Genomic DNA, 22,591 nt, shown 5'->3' with positions numbered 1-22,591 from the left:
TCCTTTGGGGTGGGAGTTTGAAGGAGTTCACAGAGCCCATCCAACAACATGTAGGAACTTCCTCTTGGCCCCCCAAATCAGCAGAGCTGGGAAAAGTTCAGACATCCCCTCATCGCATCTTTCACCCCAATTCAGGGTGACTTATTTTCCATCTTCTGAACCCCCTCTTCCCCCTCCCAAAGAAGTGTAGATGGGAGTGAATGGGGAGCTGAGAGATATGTAATCTTCATCAACAGAGAGTCATTTATTGAGCTCCTAATGTGTGCCAGGCTCCAAGGAGAGCACACAGAGCTATCAGATAAGGTCCCAGCCTTCAAGAAGCTTCTTGATGGGAGGGGTAAGGAAAAGGGGGTGGGCAGAAGCCAGTGTCAATCACAGGCGTCCCTCTTCTCTCTGGTCGCCTTGGGAAGTAGAAGGGCCCACAAAGGGACAACTTGAACAGGTGCCCAAGACATAATATACCCATGCCACACATGTACAAGACACCTGCGCAGAACCCACACAGCTACAGAAGCCTGTATAAGACAACAGGAAGTGGCCTTGCCACGCGTGGGCGGGATTCACACGCAGAGTCCGTAGGTGCATAGGCGACACGGGTATGACGAGTATGACACAAGAACTGCATCTCCCCCAGCCAGGTGGGCTAGATGGAGGGAGGGCTCTGGGCCCAGCCCACTAGGGGTGTCAGGGCTGAGGCTGGTACTGGCCCTCTGTGGCCGTGAAGAAGTCCTCCAGCACACTGCGCAGGTAGTCAAAGGTGGGCCGGTCCTCTGGGCGCTCCTTCCAGCAAAGCATCATGAGGTGGTACAGCTCCTCGGGACAGTTGTCAGGTCGCACCATACGGTAGCCTCGCTCTAGGTTCTGAATCACCTCAGGATTGGTCATCCCTAGAGATTGATGGGAGAGATGATATCAAGGCTCCAGGCTTCCGACCTCCACGGCAGGGGTGACTTTCAGAATATTTAATTGGCACGGTGTGAGCACCAATCCGAAAGGATCTCAGTGGGCATCAACACTAAGGCCTTGTACTTCGGGTACCAGCCACGCATCAGCCAGGCCACTTGGAGTGTCGGCTGTGGCTTAAGCACTTAATAACACGTATGTGATGACTGTGAGGCAGTGGGTGAGCCATCTCCCCTCTTCGGGCCTCAGTTTCCTCATCTGGGAAATGGACCTAAGAGTAGCTCCTACCTCATACAGCTGTTATGAAAATTGAAGGAGACAGTGCTTATAAAACAGCAAGTATAGAGCCTGGAGAGGAGATGCTACAAGAAGAATATCTGTGATTATTATGATTTGGTGGTGGAATATGGGGTGGTCAGGCTCCAGGGCAGGACAGGAGCCTACAGACGGCACAGGGGTGAGGCTTGTCTGGTTTGGGGAACAGGCACATGAGATGCCAAGTAGGCAGAGAGGCAGGCAGAAAGTGAGGGGGAAGCAGGCTCTGTGCTGAGCAGAGCACCCGATGCGGGGCTCAATCTCAGGACCCTGAGACCATGACCTGAGCTGAAAGCAGAGGCTTAACCCACTGAGCCACCCAGGAGCCCCTGCTTTTCTTTTTTCTTCTAACAGAGAAATTCTCTGTGGGTTCACCTCTGTGGGCACAGTGGAGGAGCTGTAAGGACACTTGGCTGGATGACTGGAGTGTGGTTCTCGCCCCCATGCTGCCCTTGGACTCTGATAGGGCCAGTCCTGGGAAGAGAAGTCCTTCAGGCTCTCACCTGATTCTAAGGTGCCTTTACCTTTCTAGGAGCAAAATTCTGTACATAGTGCTCTGGGGGTGTGGGAAACTTCTGCATTTCTGGCCATTGTGCTCTGTGACCTCTCTCCCCTGTCTTTGTGTTCCATTTCCTTTCCCCAGAACTTCCTAGCAAGTTCCTTTCAAAAAATTCCATCTGTCTTGGCTGAATTCGGGGGTAAAGGACTGTGTCCAGAGGCTAGAGGAAGGGATGGGAGAGGGTAGGAATTAGTCATTTATATATCTCTCTCATTTGTTATGTGGAAAGTTCCAGAAGGCAGGGAAGTCACTGCTTAGTGAGCACCTGCTGGGAGTCAAGCTCTTTCACAAATAGTCTCTTTTGTTCATATCAGGAAACTGAGGCTCAGAGAGGTAAAGTCACTTGCCCAAAGTGATGATTAATAATAAAATCTAGGGGCTCCTGGGTGGCTCAGTCGGCTAAGTGTCTGACTTGCTCAGGTCTTGACCTCAGGGTTATGAGATCAAACCCCATGTTGGCTCTGTGTTCAGTGAGGAGTCTGTTTGAGATTCCCCCTCTCCCTTGCCCCTCCCCCTGCACTCTTGCTCTCTCAAATAAATAAATAAATCTTTAAAAAATAATAATAATAATAAAACCTAACACTCTTGAGTGCTTAGTATGGGCCAGATACTGTTCTAACCTCATAATTTACAGGTGGGGAAAGAAAGAATGATCTGACTGGGGGCATCTGGGTGGCTCAGTGGGTTAAACCCTCCGCCTTCAGCTCAGGCCATGATCCCAGGCTCCTGGGATCAAGCCCCGCATCACATTGGGCTCTCTGCTCAGCAGGGAGCCTACTTCCCTTCCTCTTTCTCTCTGCCTGCCTCTCTGCCTACCTGTGATCTCTGTCTGTCAAATAAATAAATAAAATCTTTAAAAAAAAAAAAAAAAAAGAATGATCTGATCAAACCCAAACAAAAAGTTAGCATCAGTGGCAGACCTGGTAGTAAAGGCAGGCCTTTTCCTTCCCAAGTCAGATCCTCTTCTACCACCCTAGGCTGCCTGTGTCAGAACTTAAGAGCTGGGATTATTGAAGGAGGAAAGAGATCGAGACAGACACAGAAGCCAGCCCTAGGAGATGTGGCACCTGACTGGGGATTCTGGAGTCCTGAGTGAATACAGGAAAAGCAGCTAGGAAGATTCAGAATCTGAACCAGGGACAGATGAAGTGAGTAGACAGACATGCATGGGCTACTCTTCCCTATCACCCTTTCAGTTCCGACCCTTGGCCCTGACCTGGGTAAGGAATGCGGCCATGGGTGACAATCTCCGTCAGCAGGATCCCAAAAGACCACACATCCGACTTGATGGTGAATGTCCCATAGTTAATGGCTTCCGGTGCTGTCCACTTAATGGGAAACTTGGCTCCTGGAGAGGGGCAGAGAGAGGTCACCTGGGTCTGCTTGGTCAGACCCTACAGGCCCCAGAATTCCCTTATATCCCACACCTACCCTCCCTGGCTGTGTACTCATTGTCCACAATGAGGCGTGCTAGGCCAAAGTCTGCAATCTTGCAGCTCAGGGTGTCAGAAACGAGGATGTTGGCAGCCCTCAGGTCACGGTGGATATAATTCCGCTCTTCAATGAATGCCATGCCCTCTGCAATCTGAAGACCAGGTAGGAGGTCAGCAGCCCTGGGCTGAACATCCTTACCTCACTGGGCTGTGCACCTGCCCAGCCCCTCCCCAGTCTCCTTACTTGGGCTGCCATGTCCAGGAGTTTGTTGATGGTCAGCTTGATGCCTGGGGGGGTCTTGAGGAAATCTACCAGGCTCCCTGTGAGCAGAAGCAAAAGTTGCTGACTCAAGATGTCCCAGCAGATAGCCCCCAGACAGGTTGCCTGGATGGCTCAGTCAGTTAAACGTCTGCCTTCAGCTCAGGTCAGGATCCCAGGGTCCTGGGATTGAGCCCTACATCGGGCTCTCTGCTCAGTGGGGAGCCTGTTTCTACCTTTCCCTCTGTCTACTGCTCTGCCTACTTGTGCTCTCTCTCTCTGTCAAATAAAATCTTTTAAAAAAAGGAAAATTTGTTATTAAAAAAAAGAAAGAAAGAAAGCTCCCAGAGCCTTCTCCTCTAACTGGCTATCTAGAAGCAGTGTCTGACACGTGGAAAGAAGAGTAAGGGGTGAGAATAGAGAAGTGTGCGTTCAGGGTGAAGATACCCAGGATATATGAAGGCTTTTCCGGGGGACTAGGATGGAACATGCTTGGAAAAGTCGGTAAACTTCTTGTCACCAATGGGGTAAAATCCAAACTCCTTAGCCGGGTGTCCAAATTCCAGCACAGTCCATACTGTAGTTTCGTCTTTCCCCCATTCCTGCTTCTTTCACTTCACCCACCCTAGAAAATTTTGAAATTTTTCATATAGACCACTGGGGTCTCACCCCAAAGTCTCTTTGTTCCCATCTTTGCCTTCTAAAAATTCTACTTTTCTTTCATGGCCCAGCTAGACTATTCCTCTAGGAAGCCTCTCTAGATCCTACCAGGCCTAATAAATTGCATTATCATCTACATTCCCATGACGTGCTGGAACTCTCCTGTGGCAAAACTGGTTTTCCTAGAGTTTGTGCCACATAACTAAAATGCAGTTCCTCTGAAAGCAGGAGCCTTGTTTTGTCCATCCATTCTCTTGGTGTTCCTCCCAAAATAAGCAGTGATAAATGTGTGCCAAAGATATTGAATGGAGCATAGTAAGAGCTGCCTGGGGGGCTGAGGGACCACATCTGGAAGCAGAGGGTAACTAGGAGAAGACCAGGGATGAGAGTTGCTGGAACAGAGCTAGTGACTTCTCAAGAGATTAAAACCCTGTGTAAAGGTGGCAACAATCTAAATGTCCCTACTACGAGGGCTGAATTAGTCACCAAAGATAAAAGGCTCCCCCAGACACAGCAAATACATGGGCATGTACTGCCACTCCCACATCAAATCCATGGTAGATGCTGCTAATCAATCCCAACACTCATTTCCAGTGAACCTCAGAATCCTCCTCAACACAGCACTCCAAGCAGCTACCACTTGAACTTGGTCCACATGGTAAAACCTATTTGCTACTTCCAGAATCTAATATCCAATTAGGAGCCTTTTTCCCTTCCTGGAAGAGGGACAGCTCTTAAACTCCCAAAGAATCAGAGTCAGATAACAACAAACTTGCTAAGCAGTAAATATACTGCAGACACTATTCTAACACCTCTGTGTACACTGACTCTGTCATCCTCACAAAGTCCCCATGAGAAAGTTCCTATAGAATTATTATCACCATATTACAGATGAGGACACCACAGCAGAGAGCTGTGAAGGCCCCACAATCGTGAAGGCAAGATTCTAACATAGGCAGTCAGATTCTAGAGCTCATAATGACTACTCTAAATTATTTCTGGGTGAGCCCGTTCAGATTTCTGATGTTAAACTTGGGGAAAATGAGCACCAGAGATGGGACAAGGACTTGGCCTGTCACAGCAAATTGATGACAAAGCTGGGCCTAAAATCTTTTGGTGGGGGTGGGGGGGCTAGAAACTTCTATCCACCTTCCTGGGTACTCTCAATCAGTCCAAGGGAGGACAAGAGGCTCACTTAGACCTGAAAAAGAGAGATTTGAGGCAGATCTGCCCTCTCAAGGGTCAGGGTCAAAAGGAAAAGAGAAATAAGGCTAGAGACCCACACATTTGAAATCAAGCATCCCGGGGGTTGGCGGGGAGGGGGCACCTGGATGGCTCATGGGTTAAACATCTGCTTTCAGCCCAGGTCAGGATCCTAGGGTCCTGGGATCAAGCCAGCCCCCGGCTCCCTGCTGGGTGGGGAACCTGCTTCTGTCTCTTCCCCTGCTTCTACTCTCTGCCAAATAAGTAAATAAAATCTTAAACACACACACACACGAATCCCGAGATCTTGATCTTAAGCCTTTGAAAAAGGCCGGGGAAAATGAGAAGTGAAAGCTCTTTCGGAGCCTTCCACCTTAGGCTGGACTCCCAGACAGGCTCGAACATCACACCCTCTTCCCATCCCTGGTGGTGAGTCTTTAGGTTCCCAGGAAAACTAGAAACTCTGAGCCGGGCGAAAAGGCAGATCTCCTTCATCTCCTATCAGGGGCGGGGGAGGGGTGGCAGCGGCCCCCAGCGGCCTATCGTAGTGGCGGCACCCACCGTTCTCCATGTATTCCGTGATGATGTAGATGGGCTCCTGGGTGACCACCGCGTAGAGCCGGACCAGTCTCTGGTGTTGCAGCTGCTTCATGAGGTTGGCCTCGGCCAGGAAGGCGTCGGGGGACATGCTTCCCTGCTTCAGGCTCTTGACTGCCACCTTTGTGTGCCCGTTGTAGTACCCTGGGGCGCGGAGGATCGGGGAATCACTGGGAGCGCGAACACCCGGAGCGAGGTAGCTGCCGGGACGCGGTCTCGGGACTCTCGCGGCCTCAGCGGACGCCTCTCCTCTCCCCCTTCCTGCAGTCGCAGAGGGCCTCACTCACCCATCCACACTTCCCCGAACTGGCCAGCCCCCAGCCGCTCCACCAGCTTCAGCGTCTCCCTGGGAACCTCCCACTCGTCCTCCCACCAAGGCTTCTGGGGCTTCTGGGTCTGGCAGGGGCGACTCAACCGCGTGCACAGCCCGTCCGAAGCATCTGCGAGCACAAGGGAGAGGATTAGGGCCGTGAATACGGCGGATTCTGGTGTCCCCACTGAGTCCCCGCCGGGCCAAGTCCCCGTCCAGGGGAAATGGACTGGCGGGGGAGGTGTGGGGCTGTCACCCTACACCTGGGCTGTCGGATACCGCACCTCGCCCACTGCGGGGAATGAAGGAGCATACTGAGATGGGTGGAGGGTACCCCTGAGAGGGACTTAGGGGAGGCAGGCTGGTAGGGCACAGGTGAAGGAGCCCCGCGCGCACGTCTGAGGGGCTCCTGCTAGGGCTCACTGGTGTAATGGCGGACCAGCTCGTGCAGGCCAGGAAAAGTGATGCGGGGCGAGATGTAGAAGCCGCCTTGGTCCAGGTTACGGATTTTGTAATGTTTCACCACCTCTCCCTGGTTCTGGTCGAAGTCCCGCACGGACAGTGAAAACGATCCTAGAGGAAAGAGTGGGTGAACTCCAGCAAATCCCCGTCCCCGCGCCCCGCTTTCCCCGGATCTCGAGGGTCAGGCCTCGGAGCTGCGGCCCCGCCCACGGCCCCGCCCACGGCCCCGCCCAGCCGCTCACCGGCGGTGCTCTCGCTCTCCCGGATCAGGAAGGAGCCGTGCGTGTTCCCGGGCGCCAGGAGCTGCCGCTCAGCGTCCTTGCGGCTCAGGTTCTTGAAGAACCAGCTGCGCAAGGCACAAGGGAAGGCCGTCGTCTGTTGCTGGTCAGTTCCGCCTCCGTCGCCCTCAAGCACTCGCCACCAGCCCTAGCACCCCGCCTTTGCACCCACCCTTCGTAACGGGGGGTCCCTACTCACGGTTCGGGCTCCAGGCTGTTCGCTTTGGCCACGAAGTTGAAGGGAATGAAACCTTCCTGGCCGGTGGTCAGGGACTGTGCCTTCCACCATTCGCCGTTCCTGTGCGACAGAGCCAGTCGGTGGGGTCTCCTTGGCCTTGGATTGGGCTGGAAACCTTCAGAGCCCCCGTTACACCCTGCCACCCCACCCTCTAGCCCAGCACCTTAGAGCCTCCCATTTTGTCCTAAGGGCGGCCGCTGCAAGCCCGTCGGGGACTGCGATACGGGGCGCGGGGGGGGGGGGTGGCATCCCTGCTCCCTCCCATGCTGTGGTAGGGCAAGGATGGGTGGCGAGGAGGGGGCACTCACCGCTCCAGGATACGGAGCTGTTCACCCTTCTCGAAGCCCAAGTCTCCATCGTGAGAGGGCTCGTAGCTGTGCAGAGCGATAACCAGGTTGTCTGGAAAGACAGAGGGCGTCAGGGAGAACCTACCTGGATTAGGCTGAGAACACAGAATTCAGGAATTACAGGGCAGCGGAGAAGACCGGGGCAAGAGAGGCAAGACAAGGCAGAGTGAATGGGAGATGGAGGCCAACAGCCCAGGATCCAGGCCCCTTAACTTTCAGGCCCTGCTGATTGTGAGGTCACCTTGCAATGGTGAGGCTGGGGGGTTGGAGCCTTCATAGATGACCAGTGGATCCCGCACCTCAGAGCCATTGCGGATGGGCAGCTGTGGGATGAAGGGGTGAAAGTGGGGTCAGAGAGTGAGAGACTGAGTCCAATCCTGGCTCCTCTCCCCACTGCCCCGTTTCTGCTTCTCCAGCTTGGCTGGGTCTTATCTCTGCATCTGGACCTCCTTTCCCTTCTGTTTTCCAAGGGGAAAGGGCCACTCTGTTATTTCGGTGGTGGTCCATTTCCTTCTCCTGACTTGTATACTCCAGCCGACTCCCTCACCAAGTCCCCCATCTTGCCTCTTACCGTGGCCTTGCCATCCAGTGGGACTATGGGGTAATGGCAGTTCTCACATACATCGATGTTTTCCATCCAGTCTTCTTCAGAGTTTGAGCTGCAGCTACAGCCCATGGTCCCTGGGGCAATGGAGAGGGGGCTGAAGGGGCTCCCCCAAAATCTACTTCCCCAACATCAGACATCCTAGGGCCTTGCCCTGGGAATTTCCAGAAGTACCTGAGATTGTCAGGCCCCCATCCCCCATCCACCAGCCACAGAAAAGCTGAAATGGGTCCAGCTGGTCTGGTGAGGAGCTCCCTACTGGTGCTCACTCTGAGACCCCCTGGCCACAAGTAGAGTCACACATGGGCCCCGACTGAGCCCTAGGCCCCGCCCTCCCACCTGGAATGGGCAAACCGCCACAGATACCTTTGTTAGCCTAGTTGCCCACTTCCTGCCTCTCCACCAACCCTTTCTTTCCTCCCATCCCCCATGCTGGAGGACTACCTACTAAAGATCACACAACACTTCCCCAGGCCCTGGGGGAGCCCTAAATTTTGTTCCTTCCCTACCAAAGAGGTGTGTGTGCCCCTCTCTGGCCAAGGAAGCTGAATAAGAGGGCCCTGCTCTCTAATGTCAGAGGTCAGGCCCCAACTTTTCCCAGAGCAAATCTCCTTTAGAGGATTCTGATTCTCACCAGCAGAAAAACCTTCAGTGTTGCTATTGGCCATAACTTTTTTGTTTGTTTGCTTAAGCAATGGAAACATTTTGTCAGTTGGAAATCAAGCAGAACCTAATAGATAAAGCAAGTAAACGTGGGGCTGTTCTGCCTGAAACAGAGTGGAGACATCATTGTGAAGCCCCTAGGAAGCCTGAGAAACCCCCTTCCCTAGGGCTGCTCCTCAGAATCGCTTAGAAAGCACTAGTCCTCAGATAAAACTCAACTTACCATTCAAGACCTCTTTTTTTAAGTAGGCTCCACTCGGGGCTCAAACTCACAATTTTGCCATCAAGACCTGAGCCAAGATCAAGTCGGATGCTTAACCGACAGAACCACTCCGGCACCCCATGACCCTTTAAAAAACTTGCTGGGGCACCTGGGTGGCTCCGTGGTTAAGCGTCTGCCTTCGGCTCAGGTCACGATCTCAGGGTCCTTGGGTCAAACCCCCGTTGGACTCTCTGCTCTGTGAGGAGTCTGCTTCTCCCTCTGCCCCTCCACCCCCACTTGTGCTCTCTCATGCACAAGTGGCAGAGAGAGAGAGGAGGAGAGAGAGAGAATCCCAAGTAGATCTTTGTGCCAGGCTCAGAGCCCAAGAGGGTTCAATGCCACGACCTTGAGATCACCACTGGAGCCAAAAATGAGAGCCGGACACTTAACTGATGGAGCCATCTAGGTGCTCCCCTATGATGTTTTAATATCAAGATCAAATCCACCTCCACACTATCCTACACACACACACACACACACACACACACACACACACACCTTCATTCTGAGCTACCTCTGCCTTTCCCAAACACCTCATACTATTTTCTTACTCCATGCCTTTGCACATGGGACTCCCCTACCATGAATGCTTTCTTGTCTGCCTACTGAACTAATTGAGCCTTTTTTTTTTTTTAAGATTTTATTTACTTGACAGACAGAGATCACAAGTAGGCAGAGAGGCAGAGAGAGAGGAGGAAGCAGGCTCCCTGCTGAGCAGAGAGCCCGATGTGGGGCTTGATCCCAGGACCCTGGGATCATGACCTGAGCTGAAAGCAGAGGCTTTAACCCACTGAGCCACCCAGGCGCCCCAAGAACTAATTGAACCTTTAAGGCTCAGCTCAAATATCACCTCCCCAGTGAAGCCCTCCCAATATCCTGCTCTGTCAACACTCTACTCAGACACAGTTGTCAGCACTGAATGCCATGACTAGATGGATTTATGGGTCAGTCCCACTGTCTTTCCCTCCCCTTGATGAGATGGGGGGCTCATTCAGAGCAGAAGCTGTGGGTTATTTTCCTGAATACCCCAGCACCCAGAACTACTTGTCATTAATAAATGTTGGTATGTGGAGGGTTCATACACAGAGGCTCCCATCTACCAGGGTCTTAGAGGTCACCAAGTCTGGGATGCCTGGGTGGCTCAGTCGTTAAGCATCTGTCTTTTGCTCAGGTCATGATCCCAGGGTCCTACTCGACGGGAAGCCTGCTTCTCCCTCTCCCACTCCCCCTGCTTGTGTTCCCTCTCTCCCTGTGTCTCTTTCTGTCAAATAAATAAATAAAATCTTTTAAAAGGGAGGAGGGGCTACTTAAAAAAAAAAAAAAAAGAAAGGAAGAAAAAGAAAAGAGAGAAAGACATCACCAAGTCTAACTTCTGATTTTAGAGGAGCAAACAGAAGCCCAAAAAGACCTGCTTAAAACTAACTCATGCAGGGACATCTGAGTGGTACAATTGGTTGTGTGTCCAACTCTTGGTTTCAGCTCAGGTCTGATCTTGGGGTTGTGGGGCTCCCCACTCAGCTCAGAGACTGCTTGAGTTTCTCTCTCCCTCTCCCTTGTGCCCTCCCACCCCCTCAAATAAATAAATCTTTAAAAAATATTAAGCTCACAGGAGACACCTGGGTGGCTCCGGTGGTTGAGCGTCTGACTGTTCGTTTCAGCTCAGGTCTCAGGGTTGTGAGATAGAGCCCACCCCCCCCGCCCCCAACATCAGGTTCTGAACTCAGTGGGGAGTCTGCTTAGAATACTCTCTCTCTCTCCCTCTGCTTCTCCCCTGGCTCAGGCACACTCTCCCTAAAAATAAATAAATAAATCTTTTAAAAAGATTAAACTCACACAACCTATTTGGGACAGAACAAAGCTAGAGATGCTGATCCATGCTGGGACCGAGTGGAAGTAGGAAGTACTGGGGATTGTGGGGTTTGCAAGACAGAAGGACACATGTCAATTACATCTCAGTTCAAAAAGGAAAAAAGAGGGACGCCCGGGTGGCTCAGTTGGTTAAGCGGCTGCCTTCTGCTCAGGTCATGATCCCAGCGTCCTGCAATCGAGTTCCATATCAGGCTCCTTGCTTGGCAGGGAGCCTGCTTCTCCCTCTACCTCTGCTACCACTCTGCCTGCCTGTGCTCTCTCTTTCTCTCTCTGACAAATAAATAAAACCTTAAAAAAAAAAAAAAAGTCTCAAGGACAGGCCTCAGAGTCAGAGAGACCTAAGTTCAAACCCCGGTTCTGACGTTTACTGTATGACTTTGCTGAAACTGTTCTTCCCAAGCTTCACTTTCCTTTCTTGCCCAGTGAGGACTGTCACCCCTTTCTCATAAGCTTACACAAATGTTAGCTTAGTTTAGAGCTTAGAAAGACTTCAGCACTGCTCATTCTGCCCCTCCCAGCACCTGCTTTGGAGGGTGGGAGAATGAAATCAATAAATAATTCTCCTTATTAGAAATTCGTGTTTCTTAAAAAAAAAAAAGAAAGAAAGAAAGAAAGAAAGAAAGAAAGAAAGAAAGAAAGAAATTAATTCATGTTTCTTAAACTGAGATACTGAGAACCCATCATGGGTACCAGAAGTCATGGGTGTACATCTTCCTAGAACATGAGTGTCATCTGACCTTAGTCATATAGTTAAACAAACACAGATCTATTATAGAGGAAAATGCAAGGAATGGAATACATGGAATTTTAAGCCAAATTAAGAGACTTTCAAGGAAAAGGGTACACATTCACTCTCCCCTCTACTGCTAAGAGTCCTGGAGTATGTGGGGCGCCTGGGTGGTTTAGTGGGTTGAGGCCTTTGCCTTTGGCTCCGGTCATGACCCCAGGGTCCTGGGATGGAGCCCCACATCGGGCTCTCTGCTCAGCGGGGAGCCTGCTTCCTCCTCTCTCTCTGCCTGCCTCTCTGACTACTTGTGCTCTCTATCAAATAAATAAATAAATAAATAAATAATCTTAAAAAAAAAAAAAAAAAGACTCCTGGAGTGTGGGGGAGAGACATTTGAGAAAACCAGTTCAAACACTCATCTGTGGATGCAAATGGCTTAAAAAAAAATTTTTTTTTTTTAATTTATGGGGTGCCTGGGTGGTCCCATCGGGTAATAAGCATCTGACTCTTGATTTTGGTTCATGTCATGATCTCACAGACCTGGGATCAAACCCTGTATTGGGCTCCTTGCTCAGTGGGGAGCCTGTTTCTCCCTCTGCCTGCCACTCCCCCTGTTTGTGCTATCTCTTTCTCTCTCACACACACAAATAAATTTAAAAAATAAATAAAATCCTTTTTAAAAAAGATTTTATTTATTTATTTATTTGACAGAGATAACAAGTAGGCAGAGAGTCAGGCAGAGAGAGAGAGAAGGAAGCAGGCTCCCTGCTGAGCAGAGAGCCTGATGGGCTTGATCCCAGGACCCTGAGATCAGGACCTGAGCTGAAAACAAGAGTCAGACACTTAACTGCCTGAACCACCCAGGCATCCCTGCAAATGGCTTTTCTGACACCTGATTTTATTATGGCTAGGAACTATGAGCAGAAAAGCCTCCAGAGAAGCACTGAGAACTATCTGGAAACAGTCTAAGATGAGCTGAGCTATTGGGTGCGGCTGTGAGCATCCTGTTGTTTGTGACCCTCAGATGGGCCTATGAAGATCACAGTTTGGTGACGGCCAGGGTCCAGGACAGCATGCATACAAGACCTATGTCTTGGACTAAATCTGTGCCTCCCAGAGAGGACCTGACATTCCTAAAGACTGGGGCCAAGAATGAGGAAAAAGTCAAGCTGTATCTTGATTAAGCCAAAAGGAACTCTAACTCTTCTGGGAGTCTGACCCTTAGTGTTTTCTAGTGGCTGGCTGTGTGCTCCTGGAGCCCTCCAGATACCAGGAGCAGATCCTGCCCTCTACAGAAGTGTGAGCTGTGGTGCGTAGGGTCTGGCAGCCATCATGACACCCTAGGATCCAGGAATGCCAGAGAAGATTTTGGTGTGTGGTTCCCAGCTACCAGGGCTCCATGCTTCTGGGAGGCCCCAGGATAACATGGGAGGCCTGCAGGTTTTTTCAGTATTTTTTAAAAACCTGAGAGGAATGGGGCTCCTGGGTAGCTCAGTGGGTTAAGCCCCTGCCTTCAGCTCAGGCCAAGATCTCAGGGTCCTGGGATCAAGCCCCTCATCGTGCTCTCTGCTCAGCGGCAAACCTGCTCCCCCCCCCCACTCTGCCTGCCTCTCTGCCTACTTGTGATCTCTCTCTCTGTCAAATTAATAAATAAAATCTTTTAGGAAAAAAAACCTGAAAGGAAATTGAACTATAATTTGTTTCTTCAATGCATACTGATTGTCTCTGATTAAAATTTGAATTAGATAACATGAAAGTGAGTACTTAAACAAAGTAGTTTAGTAGGACGAAACTTCAAAATCATGAGATCCATGACCCAGGAGGGTGGGGAGTACAACAGCGGAAGGGGCCAAGGAGTCTGGGAGACAAGAGTTTAGAAACACCAGTATAATTTACCAGCTTTGTTTTAAAGATGGAGAAGCTGGGGGATCAGAGAGGTTATGTGAATTTCCCAAGAGCACATGAGGGCTCTAGGCAGAGGTGAAACTCAGATCAGTTTCCTACTCCTTTATCAAGGTATCCTCCTCTGTTCGTCACTCCCTGGGAAATCCAAAGGAAGTGGAGGATCCTAAGAAGTCATGAGGAAACAGGGGCAGAGAGGCAGGTCTGACAGGCAGGGGTATGGGGGTTTGGGGGAGTAGGGGGTGGTGGGGGGGAGAGGTGGGGGCAGCACTCTTCATCAAAAATTTGATCATGGGTCGCCTGGGTGGCTCAGCTGGTTAAGCTGCCTTTGGCTCAGGTCATGAGCTCAAGGTCCTGGAATTGAGCCTGGCATCAGGTTCTTGGCTCAGCAGCAAGTCGGCTTCTCCCTCTCTCTCTGTGATCTCTCCACTCTCGTTCTTTCTCAAATAAATAAACAAAATCCTCAAAAAAAATTTTGTGATCATTGTGCTGTTAACAGAGGCCTTTCCCTCCAAGACAATGCTCCTTCTATCTAGACTACATGCTTCTGAATGTAATTTACCGGACAGGTGAATGCAAGTCTGTATATATGAAGGCATATGATTAAGCAAGCATCGTGCTTTTGTGCGCATGCCCGTGAGTTTGTCTGAGGTTGTATATGCAGATGGCTGTGTAACAGAATGAGGGGATTTACAGTTTGTGCCTGTCCCTGTGTAATTGTGAGGTCATAGACGGATATATCTATTTATATAAAATGTGTGTCCCATCCCTCTCGTCTTAGTGTGACAAAGATTACTGGTAGCCAAAACAATCTAACCAGGTTGACAAATGAGGTCCGTAAAAAGAAAATCAAAATTAAAGCTTACTATAAATGTCACGTTGTCATGGGTGTCTGGGTGGCTTAGTTGGTTAGTCCTCTGACTCAGTCAGCTCAGGCAGGTCATGATCCCGGGGTCCTGGGATGGAGCCCTGAAGGTGAGTTCCCTACTCAGCGGGGGGTCTGCTTCTCCCTTTCCCTCTGCCCCTCCTCCCTACTCATTCTCTCTCCCTCTCCCTCTCTCAAACATAAATATATAAATGTCTCTTTAAGAAATATATAAATGTTTCATTGTCTAAAAGGAAGAAAAAGAAGAAAAAAACAGATCCAGAGAATCCCCAGGGTTCTCAGAATAAGCAGCGAAGGCAGATTCTGGGGTGAATGAAACAGGACATTTTCTTCTTCTAACTCAGGAATTCAAGGTCAATAGCAAGAATGTTAGAGATCTAGACCTCCTCTGACCAAGGTCTGTACTGTTCTCGGTAAAATTCAGAGCTGCCCGTGGTCCACAGAGCACTTTGTGCCAATTATAAAGAGCCACCCCTCTCTGGGGTTTCAAACTCGCAGAGTAGAGTGAAGGTTAGACCTCAACCCCCTAGGTGCCCTTCACCACAGCGCCCAACACATGCAGTGGCCTTGCTCACTTGGTAGAACCGATCAAAAATCCCAAGCTACCCAAAGCTCCTGCCTTGGATCATCTGAGCCCAGACCTGTTTAGCGTTGATATCATCGTGAGTTCCAACTCTTGCCAACTCATTCACTTCTATCAACTCCAGACTTTCTCTTGCCTAGCTGGGCCTAGGATGTGTTTTGTCCCCTTTAAAAACAACAACAAGGGTGCCTGGGTGGCTCAGTGGGTTAAAGCCTCTGCCTTCAGCTCAGGTCATGATCCCAGAGTTCTGGGATCGAGTCCCACATCAGGCTCTCTGCTCAGCGGGGAGCCTGCTTCCTCCTCTCTCACTCTCTCTCTCTGCCTGGCTCTCTGCCTACTTGTGGTCTCTGCCCATCAAATAAATAAAATCTTTAAAAAACAACAACAACAACAACACTTTTCCTCCCTTCAACTGTAAAGCTACTCATTTGTCGAACATTCTGTCCATAATGTGTGCCATGTTCTTGCCAAGAACCTGGGTTTCTTAGCCAAGAGCAGGCAGGCTATCATGAGGCAGAACCACTGTGGTACCCTGGGCCACTTTGTGGCAAAATCTGCCGAGAATCATTTAAAACATTTTCTTGGCCTTTGGGCGCCTGGGTGGCTCAGTGGGTTAAGCCGCTGCCTTTGGCTCAGGTCATGATCTCAGGGTCCTGGGATCGAGTCCCGCATCGGGCTCTCTGCTTGGCAGGGAGCCTGCTTCCTCCTCTCTCTGCCTGCCTCTCTGCCTACTTGTGATCTCTCTCTGTCAAATAAATAAATAAAATCTTTAAAAAAAAACAAAAACATTTTCTTGGCCTTTTACTTGGGCCAAGATTTGGTTGTCAGCAAAGCTGTATATGTTCAATGAAGAGCCTTGGCTATGAAGGCGGTCTACACAGATCCCTCATCATGGTACTCAAGAATCAGGGTTGGCGGGCATGATAAATAATTTCTAATGAGTAAAGGAGGGATGTGTCCCGAGTTCTCTCCTTTTTCACGTATAATCCCCCCGCCTTTTTAACCATAGAAAACAAAAAAGGTAAGCTTTCTCTTCAATGCAAACAAGGTAGATTTATTCTCACAAAACTGAGTGTCTTAACCATAAAACTGATTGTCAGTTAATTATTGCCGGAAGTGTGGGTTACAGAGCAAAGATGTTAAAGCTAGAGGCCCTCCAACCAGTAACTTGTATGTACCTCTAATCCTTTTAGTGAGTTCGATCCCTGTGTGCCTCTGTGCGCATTTTGTGACATGATGGTTTTATCAGGATGGACAGAGCCTTATTTACAGTTTGGCGAGCCATGAAGCTTTCTTTATTCAAGTTTCTAGGAGTCTGCCAGTCATGGGGTCTCAGCTCACCATATCCTTGTCAATCCCTAGGCACTCACTGGCAGAGGGCCTCAGGGCAGGTTACTAAACCTCTCTAGGGGACTGGGGGTGCGCAGACAGCCTGGGTGGCTCAGTCAGTTAAGCGTCTGCCTTCAGATCAGGTCATGATCTCAGGGTCCTGGGTTTGAGCCCCACATTGGGTTCCCTGCTCAGCAGGGAGCCTGCTTCTCCCTCTCCCTCTGCCTCCTGCTCCCCCCGCTGTGCTCACTCTCTCCTTCTCTTTCTGTCTCTCTGATAAATAAGTAAATAAAATTTTAAATAAATAAATAAATAAAGTGGGACCTATGGGTAGGGCAGCTGTAAGCATTACCTGGGAGATACAGATGATCCCGTAAACTGCTTATCATGTGCTTAGTACCTGCCAAGAGCTAAATAAATGAGAACATTGTTGACCCTTGAACAACATGGGTTTGTGCCTTGTGGTTCCATTCACATGTGGATATTTTACAGTAGAGTATTATAAATGTATTTTCTCTTCCTCATGATTTTCTTTTTCTTTCTTTCTTTTTTAAGATCTTCTTTTTTTTTTTTTTTTAAAGATTTATTTATTTATTTATTTATTTGACAGAGAGAGATCACAAGTGGGCAGAGAGGCAGGCAGAGAGAGAGAGAGGAGGAAGCAGGCTCCCTGCTGAGCAGAGAGCCCGATGCGGGACTCGATCCCAGGACCCTGAGATCATGACCTGAGCCGAAGGCAGCGGCTTAACCCACTGAGCCACCCAGGCGCCCCTAAGATCTTCTTTTTAAGTAATCTCTGTACCTAACCTGAGGTTCAAATCTATATAACCCTGAGATCAAGAAGCACATGCTTTACTGACTGAGTTAGCCAGGTGTTCCATCTTCCTTATGATTTTTTTTTTCAGTTTAAATATTTTTAAAAAGATTTAGTTTATTCATTTAAAGAGGGCAAGAGAAAGAAAGAACAAGTCAGGAGGAAGAGCAGAGGGAGAGGGAGAAGCAGACTCCCCACCGTGCAGAGAGCCCAATGCGGGACTCAATCCCAGGATGCTGGGATCATGACCTGAGCCTAAGGCTGGTGCCTAACCAACTGAGCCACCCAGTCGCCCCCTCCTTATGACTTTCTTTCTTTCTTTCTTTCTTTCTTTCTTTCGACAGAGAAAGAGAGAGAGATCACAAGCAGGCAGAGACAGAGAGGGAAGCAGGCTCCCCGCCGAGCAGAGAGCCTGATATGGGGCTCAATCCCAGGACCCTGAAATCATGACCTGAGCCGAAAGCAGAGGCTTAACCCACTGAGCCACCCAGGTGCCCCACTTACGATTTTCTTAATAGCATTTCTTTTCTTTTCTCTAGCTTACTTTAAGAATACAGTACACAAGACATATAATATACAAATTATCTGTTAATCAACTATTTACATTATCAGTAAGGCTCTGGTCAACAGTACCCTATTAGTAAAGCTTTTTTGGGAATCAAAGTTACACATGGATTTTTGCCTGCGCTGGTAGTCAGCACCCCTACACCCTCACAGTATTCAAGGGTCAACTGTCGTTAAGTTTTTGGGCGGTCAAAGGTTTTATGTGGATTTTCGACTACGTGTGGTCAGAGCGCAAACTCACTGTTGTTTAAAGGTCAAGTCTAATTGCTATTTGAGGCTAGCGTGAGCATATCCCCGCACCAGCCTTAAACATTTTTCCAGTCTAAATGTTAACATTAGCCGTTATCAATCATTTTCATTTTCCTTTGTGATTTTGGGCACTTTCACAGACCACCCTTTCGCCTTTAATACATTTACCTAAAATGGAAACTTCGCTACCCTAAATGGAAAACCAGTATCACCAGCCAGAGATAGAAATCAGGATCCATTAAACCAAGCGCATAATGTCATATGTAAATTCACATTTGTTACCTCCTAAAATCACTCCACGGTAGAGGTGCACAGGCCGTATTTTGGGACTTGCTGCAATGTGAGTTGGAAGGACCTTTGGATTTAGACCTCTGTTGGAGAGTTAGAGGAGACACCATTTTCCTAACTGGCCAGACTACTGACAAAAATTTAACGGGTACCTCTATGTGCCAGGCTCTGATCTAGGGTGGGGGACACAGAGGTTGAGGAGAGAGGTTCCTGTCCATTTGGTCCTAACCTCTTTTTACATTTTTTTAAGATTTAATTTATTTGACAGAGAGGGACAGAACACAAGCCTGGGGAGTGGGAGAGGAAAAAGCAGGCTTCCCGACAAGCAGAGAACAGAGCCTGATTCAGGGCTCGATCCCAGGATCCTAGGATCATGACCTGAGCTGAAGGCAGACGCTTAACAACTGAGCCACCCTGCCAAAGACCCTGACCTCTTTTGGCAGGTCCCTCCATTTTCACCAGGGGCCATGGGTCTGTCTTCAGCTCAGTGACTGGTAATGTCTGTGACTCACAATACTGGGAACACAAAACAGCAGTACTTGTCAGGAAGTAGTATTGCAAAATCGCTGCCCCTGCCCATTTACCAAGTTGATGTTAAGCTAAAATCACTAAAAATGAGGTCCATCTCCATGTACTGACATGGAAAGACATCCTGGATATAAGATGGCAAGCAAAAAAACCCCAAAAAACAAAAAACATGGCAAGAAAGCTACAGAACAGAATGTAGCATAGAAACCTATTTGCATTCAAATGTGTATATTTGGGGATTCTTTGCAGCCAGGTTCTGGGCTAAGCTTTTATTTGCATGTTTGCATGTCGTTCTCATAATAATCCTATGATGTAAAAGCTATTATTATCCCCATTTTACACATGCAAAAACTGAGGCACAAACAGGGTGAATTGATTTGTCTGAGGCCTCATAACAAACAAATAAGTCGTGGAGTGGCGAGCTGAACCTCTGTCTCTCTGCCCCCAGACACGGGGCTCCTAACTCCTACTATTTGCAGCCACCGTCCATAGGAAAATCTGGAAGGACGCTCGCAAATTGTTCGCAGTGAACACCTCCCAGAAGTGAGACCGGAGGGGGCTGTAGTTTCTTATATTTCTTTTTATGCCTCCGTACTGTTTGAATTATTAACGACAGTCATGTGCTAATTTTGTAGTTGAAAAACAAAAAACAACAAACCGCCAACAACGCAGAAACTCTGCCAAGAGACAGGACGGTTTGTGGAGGAGTCACTGCGTGGCTTACCCTTCCCTTCCTCACCTTGTCTCGGGAAAGGCAGGCGTGCAATGAATGGGTCATGCCGGAAAAAGGCTTCTGTGACCAAAGAAGTTTGGGAAATGCCAATGTCGATGAGACAGAATCGATCAGGCCCGTTCTCTGGGGGAATTTTCAGAGGGCTAACCAGCTGAGACATTGACCAGGAAATTAATATGGCCCAGTCTGGAGCGGAGGCCATGTTGGTTTGGCCCCAGAACCATTCTCTTTCCAGATGCCTCACGGAACTGGTGTTCCCTAGAACAAGCATCGGAAATGAAGCACCAGCTATGTTCAGGCCAACATCGAAGTTTGCTCTTGGAGGCCACGTCCCCTGATGGTATCTTGGTCCTGCCTTCCCCCAAACCACCCCCACCCCCAGCTCCCCTCAGCATTGCTTTAATTGAACTGAGCTTGGTCTTGAAGTCACCGACTTGAAGTTGGTGACTTCAAGGCCAAGTTGAAGATGTATGTGAATCCATACACACCCCCAGGCTCTGGATTTGTAAGATACAGTGTGTGTTGTGTATGTAGACCCTGTCTCTGCCTCCGTCCATACCTACACACAGACATTTTCTGATGATAAGTCTGGTGTTTGGGATAGTGTATGTGTGTATGGGTGTGTGTGTGTGTGTGTGTGTGTGTGTGTGTGTGTTACTCGCCTGTAAGGCAGACCCTGTGGCTCAGCCTAGAATTCTCACACCCACTATATACAGGAAACAAGCTCATTTGCAAAACCACACCACAAGTGTGAGGGGATGAGCGGTATGCTGGCCGGCCAGGGTGCTGAGTACGGGTCATTCTGGGTGTAAACAGCCTTCCCTTTGGTGCACCATTTACAGGAGAGGGGCTGCCTAACCTCTGTTAGGGACCTACTATGCATCAGGTATGACCCAGTGCACAACCCAAGTCCCCAAATGCAATCTGCAAGAGAGAGATTTATGACTGCCTCTTCACAGAGTTTGGAGTCTGGGGAGGTGAAGTCAATACTGTTCAAGGAAATGGCAGAACCGGAATTGTACCTGGGTCAGCCTGACCCTGAAACCCGTGTTCTCTGCACTGCACAATACCCATTCACTCTCTGGCCTTTGGTCGTGTTCTGTCTTCATGGTACCCAAGAAACAGAAACCAGGGACAGTGACCTTGGCTCATGTTGTAGATGCTTTCCAAAATGGGCCTTTGTCCTTCTCAGAACTGTGTTGACTTCCAGTCAGATCTGTGAGCCTTCTGGATCACCACAGGGAAGTCCTCTGTTCCCTGAGAACCTCGCCTCATTCTCTTGCCCCAACACTGGGCCCTTTACCCTTTCAGGAGAACCTCCGTCCCTGAGCCATAAGGGCAAAGGACTCTGAGTCATCTGTCAGCACATGCTGGAGGAGAGGGGTGCAGGCCGAGGAGCCCCCCGCCCCGAAACACATGGAAAGTCAATGTGTTCTCTGGCCCCTACAAAAGGCTGCAGACATTGGACCTGGGGACAAGAGAAAGGCTGGGGCATGCTGACTGGGTGGAAACTGCGTGTCAAGAAAAACTCCAATGGTGGAGGGTAAGATACGGGAAACCTGGAAAGTCCGGCTCACATGGGGATGCCCCTCCCCGTAAATGGATGTCTCAGAAGAAGGTGAGGAGTGGGCAGCTAGCTGACTATGCCTTCCTGGGCCTCTGCCTTCCTAGGATTTGAAGCAGCGATCAGAGAGACCAGCTGGCCTGACACATACAGTTTGGGGGGGTGTAGGGGGCGGGCGGTGAAGCCAGAGGAACCAAGTGGCCTCTTCTGATACTCAGCAGGGGCAGGAATGGCAACTTTCCAGATGGAAGTGCTGGCGTCCCTCTCCCAGGGCCAACTGCACCCCTGTCTCGGTTAAAAATAGCCCTTCCTCTGCCCTGCCCTTTCCATTCTCCGTTCTTCAACTTTCCAGCCTCCGGTCAGATACTTCCGCTCTGGAGGCCCCATCCCAGATAACAAACACGCCCTCCCATATCCATCCACTTGCAACAGAAGACACTTCTGCTTCTCCAGCGCCGCTGGTCACCAAGGCTAAAATCACGTCTCACGTGTCCCTCCGGATGTTCTGGGTGATCACTCTCTCTCTCAATCTCTCTCAATCTCTCTCTCTCTCTCAGACGATTCTTGTTCACTGGGGTCTGCCCCAGCAACCACTAGGATTCCTGGGTCCCCGACTCAAGCCTGACCATCATCCTGCCCCACGGATAGGGGCGGGGGAGGCCAAGCTTAGACCATCACCTTCTCCCAGGGCCTAGCTCTGCCACTGCCTTGCTGAGCGACTGCAGGGAGGGAGGGATCCACCTCTCTGGGCCTCAGAGGTTCATCCATCATGGGATCAGGGACTGGACCTGGTGATTCTTTTTTAAAGGTTTTATTTGTGTATTTATTTGAGAGCGGGAGAGAGCAAGAGAGCACAAGTGGGGTTAGGACAGAGGGCAGAAGCAGAGGGAGAGGGAAAAGCAGACTCTCCACTGAGCAGGGAGCCCGATGTGGAGCTTGATCCCAGGACCCTGAGATAATGACCTGAGCTGAAGGCAGCGCCCCTGGACTTGGAGATTTCTGAAGGCCTTTTTCATATGTAATAGTCCACGTGTTGGATCTCCCAGAAAAGGCTCCCAGTGAGGTAGGGACCAGTGGCAGACAGCGTGGCAGGGTTGAGAGACAACGGCTACGCAGGTAAGGCTACTTCTTACCAGCTGCACCGCCTGCCACCTACCTGGCCTCCAGCAAGACTTTTCTCTCCCCCAGCCTGTAGGGCTGCTGAATACCCAGGGGCCCAGCCCCATGTCTGGATGCAGCCCCCGCTGTCAGGCACACACCCCCAGTCCTAGACCCCTGTTCCCAGGACTCCTTACCTGCCCAGCCCAGGAGCCCCTGGCCCCATTCACATGGTCCTCCTGGCCTAGCCTGGCAGCTCACACACAGCTTCAGCTCCCTTCGTTGAGGTAGCCACCGCCTGTCTTAGCCCGCCCACATCCCACCCTGACTTCCTGCCTCCTCCTGAGGGCTCCGCAGCCAACTG

At 49.9% G+C, this 22,591-nt stretch overlaps 1 protein-coding gene across 1 annotated transcript; it reads right to left on the bottom strand.

Annotated features, from left to right (window-relative positions):
• Positions 1-220: 220 nt before the first annotated feature.
• Positions 221-22,526, bottom strand: LCK (LCK proto-oncogene, Src family tyrosine kinase). The gene is made up of 13 exons (XM_059377027.1): positions 22,425-22,526; positions 8,136-8,245; positions 7,806-7,887; positions 7,526-7,616; positions 7,179-7,277; positions 6,944-7,047; positions 6,663-6,812; positions 6,217-6,369; positions 5,894-6,073; positions 3,455-3,531; positions 3,209-3,362; positions 2,994-3,125; positions 221-887 (listed from the first exon to the last, which is right to left on the bottom strand). The coding sequence occupies exons 2-13, from the start codon at positions 8,238-8,240 to the stop codon at positions 685-687; spliced, it is 1,530 nt and encodes a 509-aa protein (XP_059233010.1). The 5' UTR covers positions 8,241-8,245; positions 22,425-22,526; the 3' UTR covers positions 221-684.
• Positions 22,527-22,591: the final 65 nt, after the last annotated feature.

Source organism: Mustela nigripes, chromosome 14 (genome assembly GCF_022355385.1).
Source record: "Mustela nigripes isolate SB6536 chromosome 14, MUSNIG.SB6536, whole genome shotgun sequence".
Taxonomy (NCBI): Eukaryota; Metazoa; Chordata; class Mammalia; order Carnivora; family Mustelidae; genus Mustela; species Mustela nigripes.
Note: the sequence above shows the minus strand (reverse complement) of the source record. Positions and strands in the feature narration are given on the sequence as shown.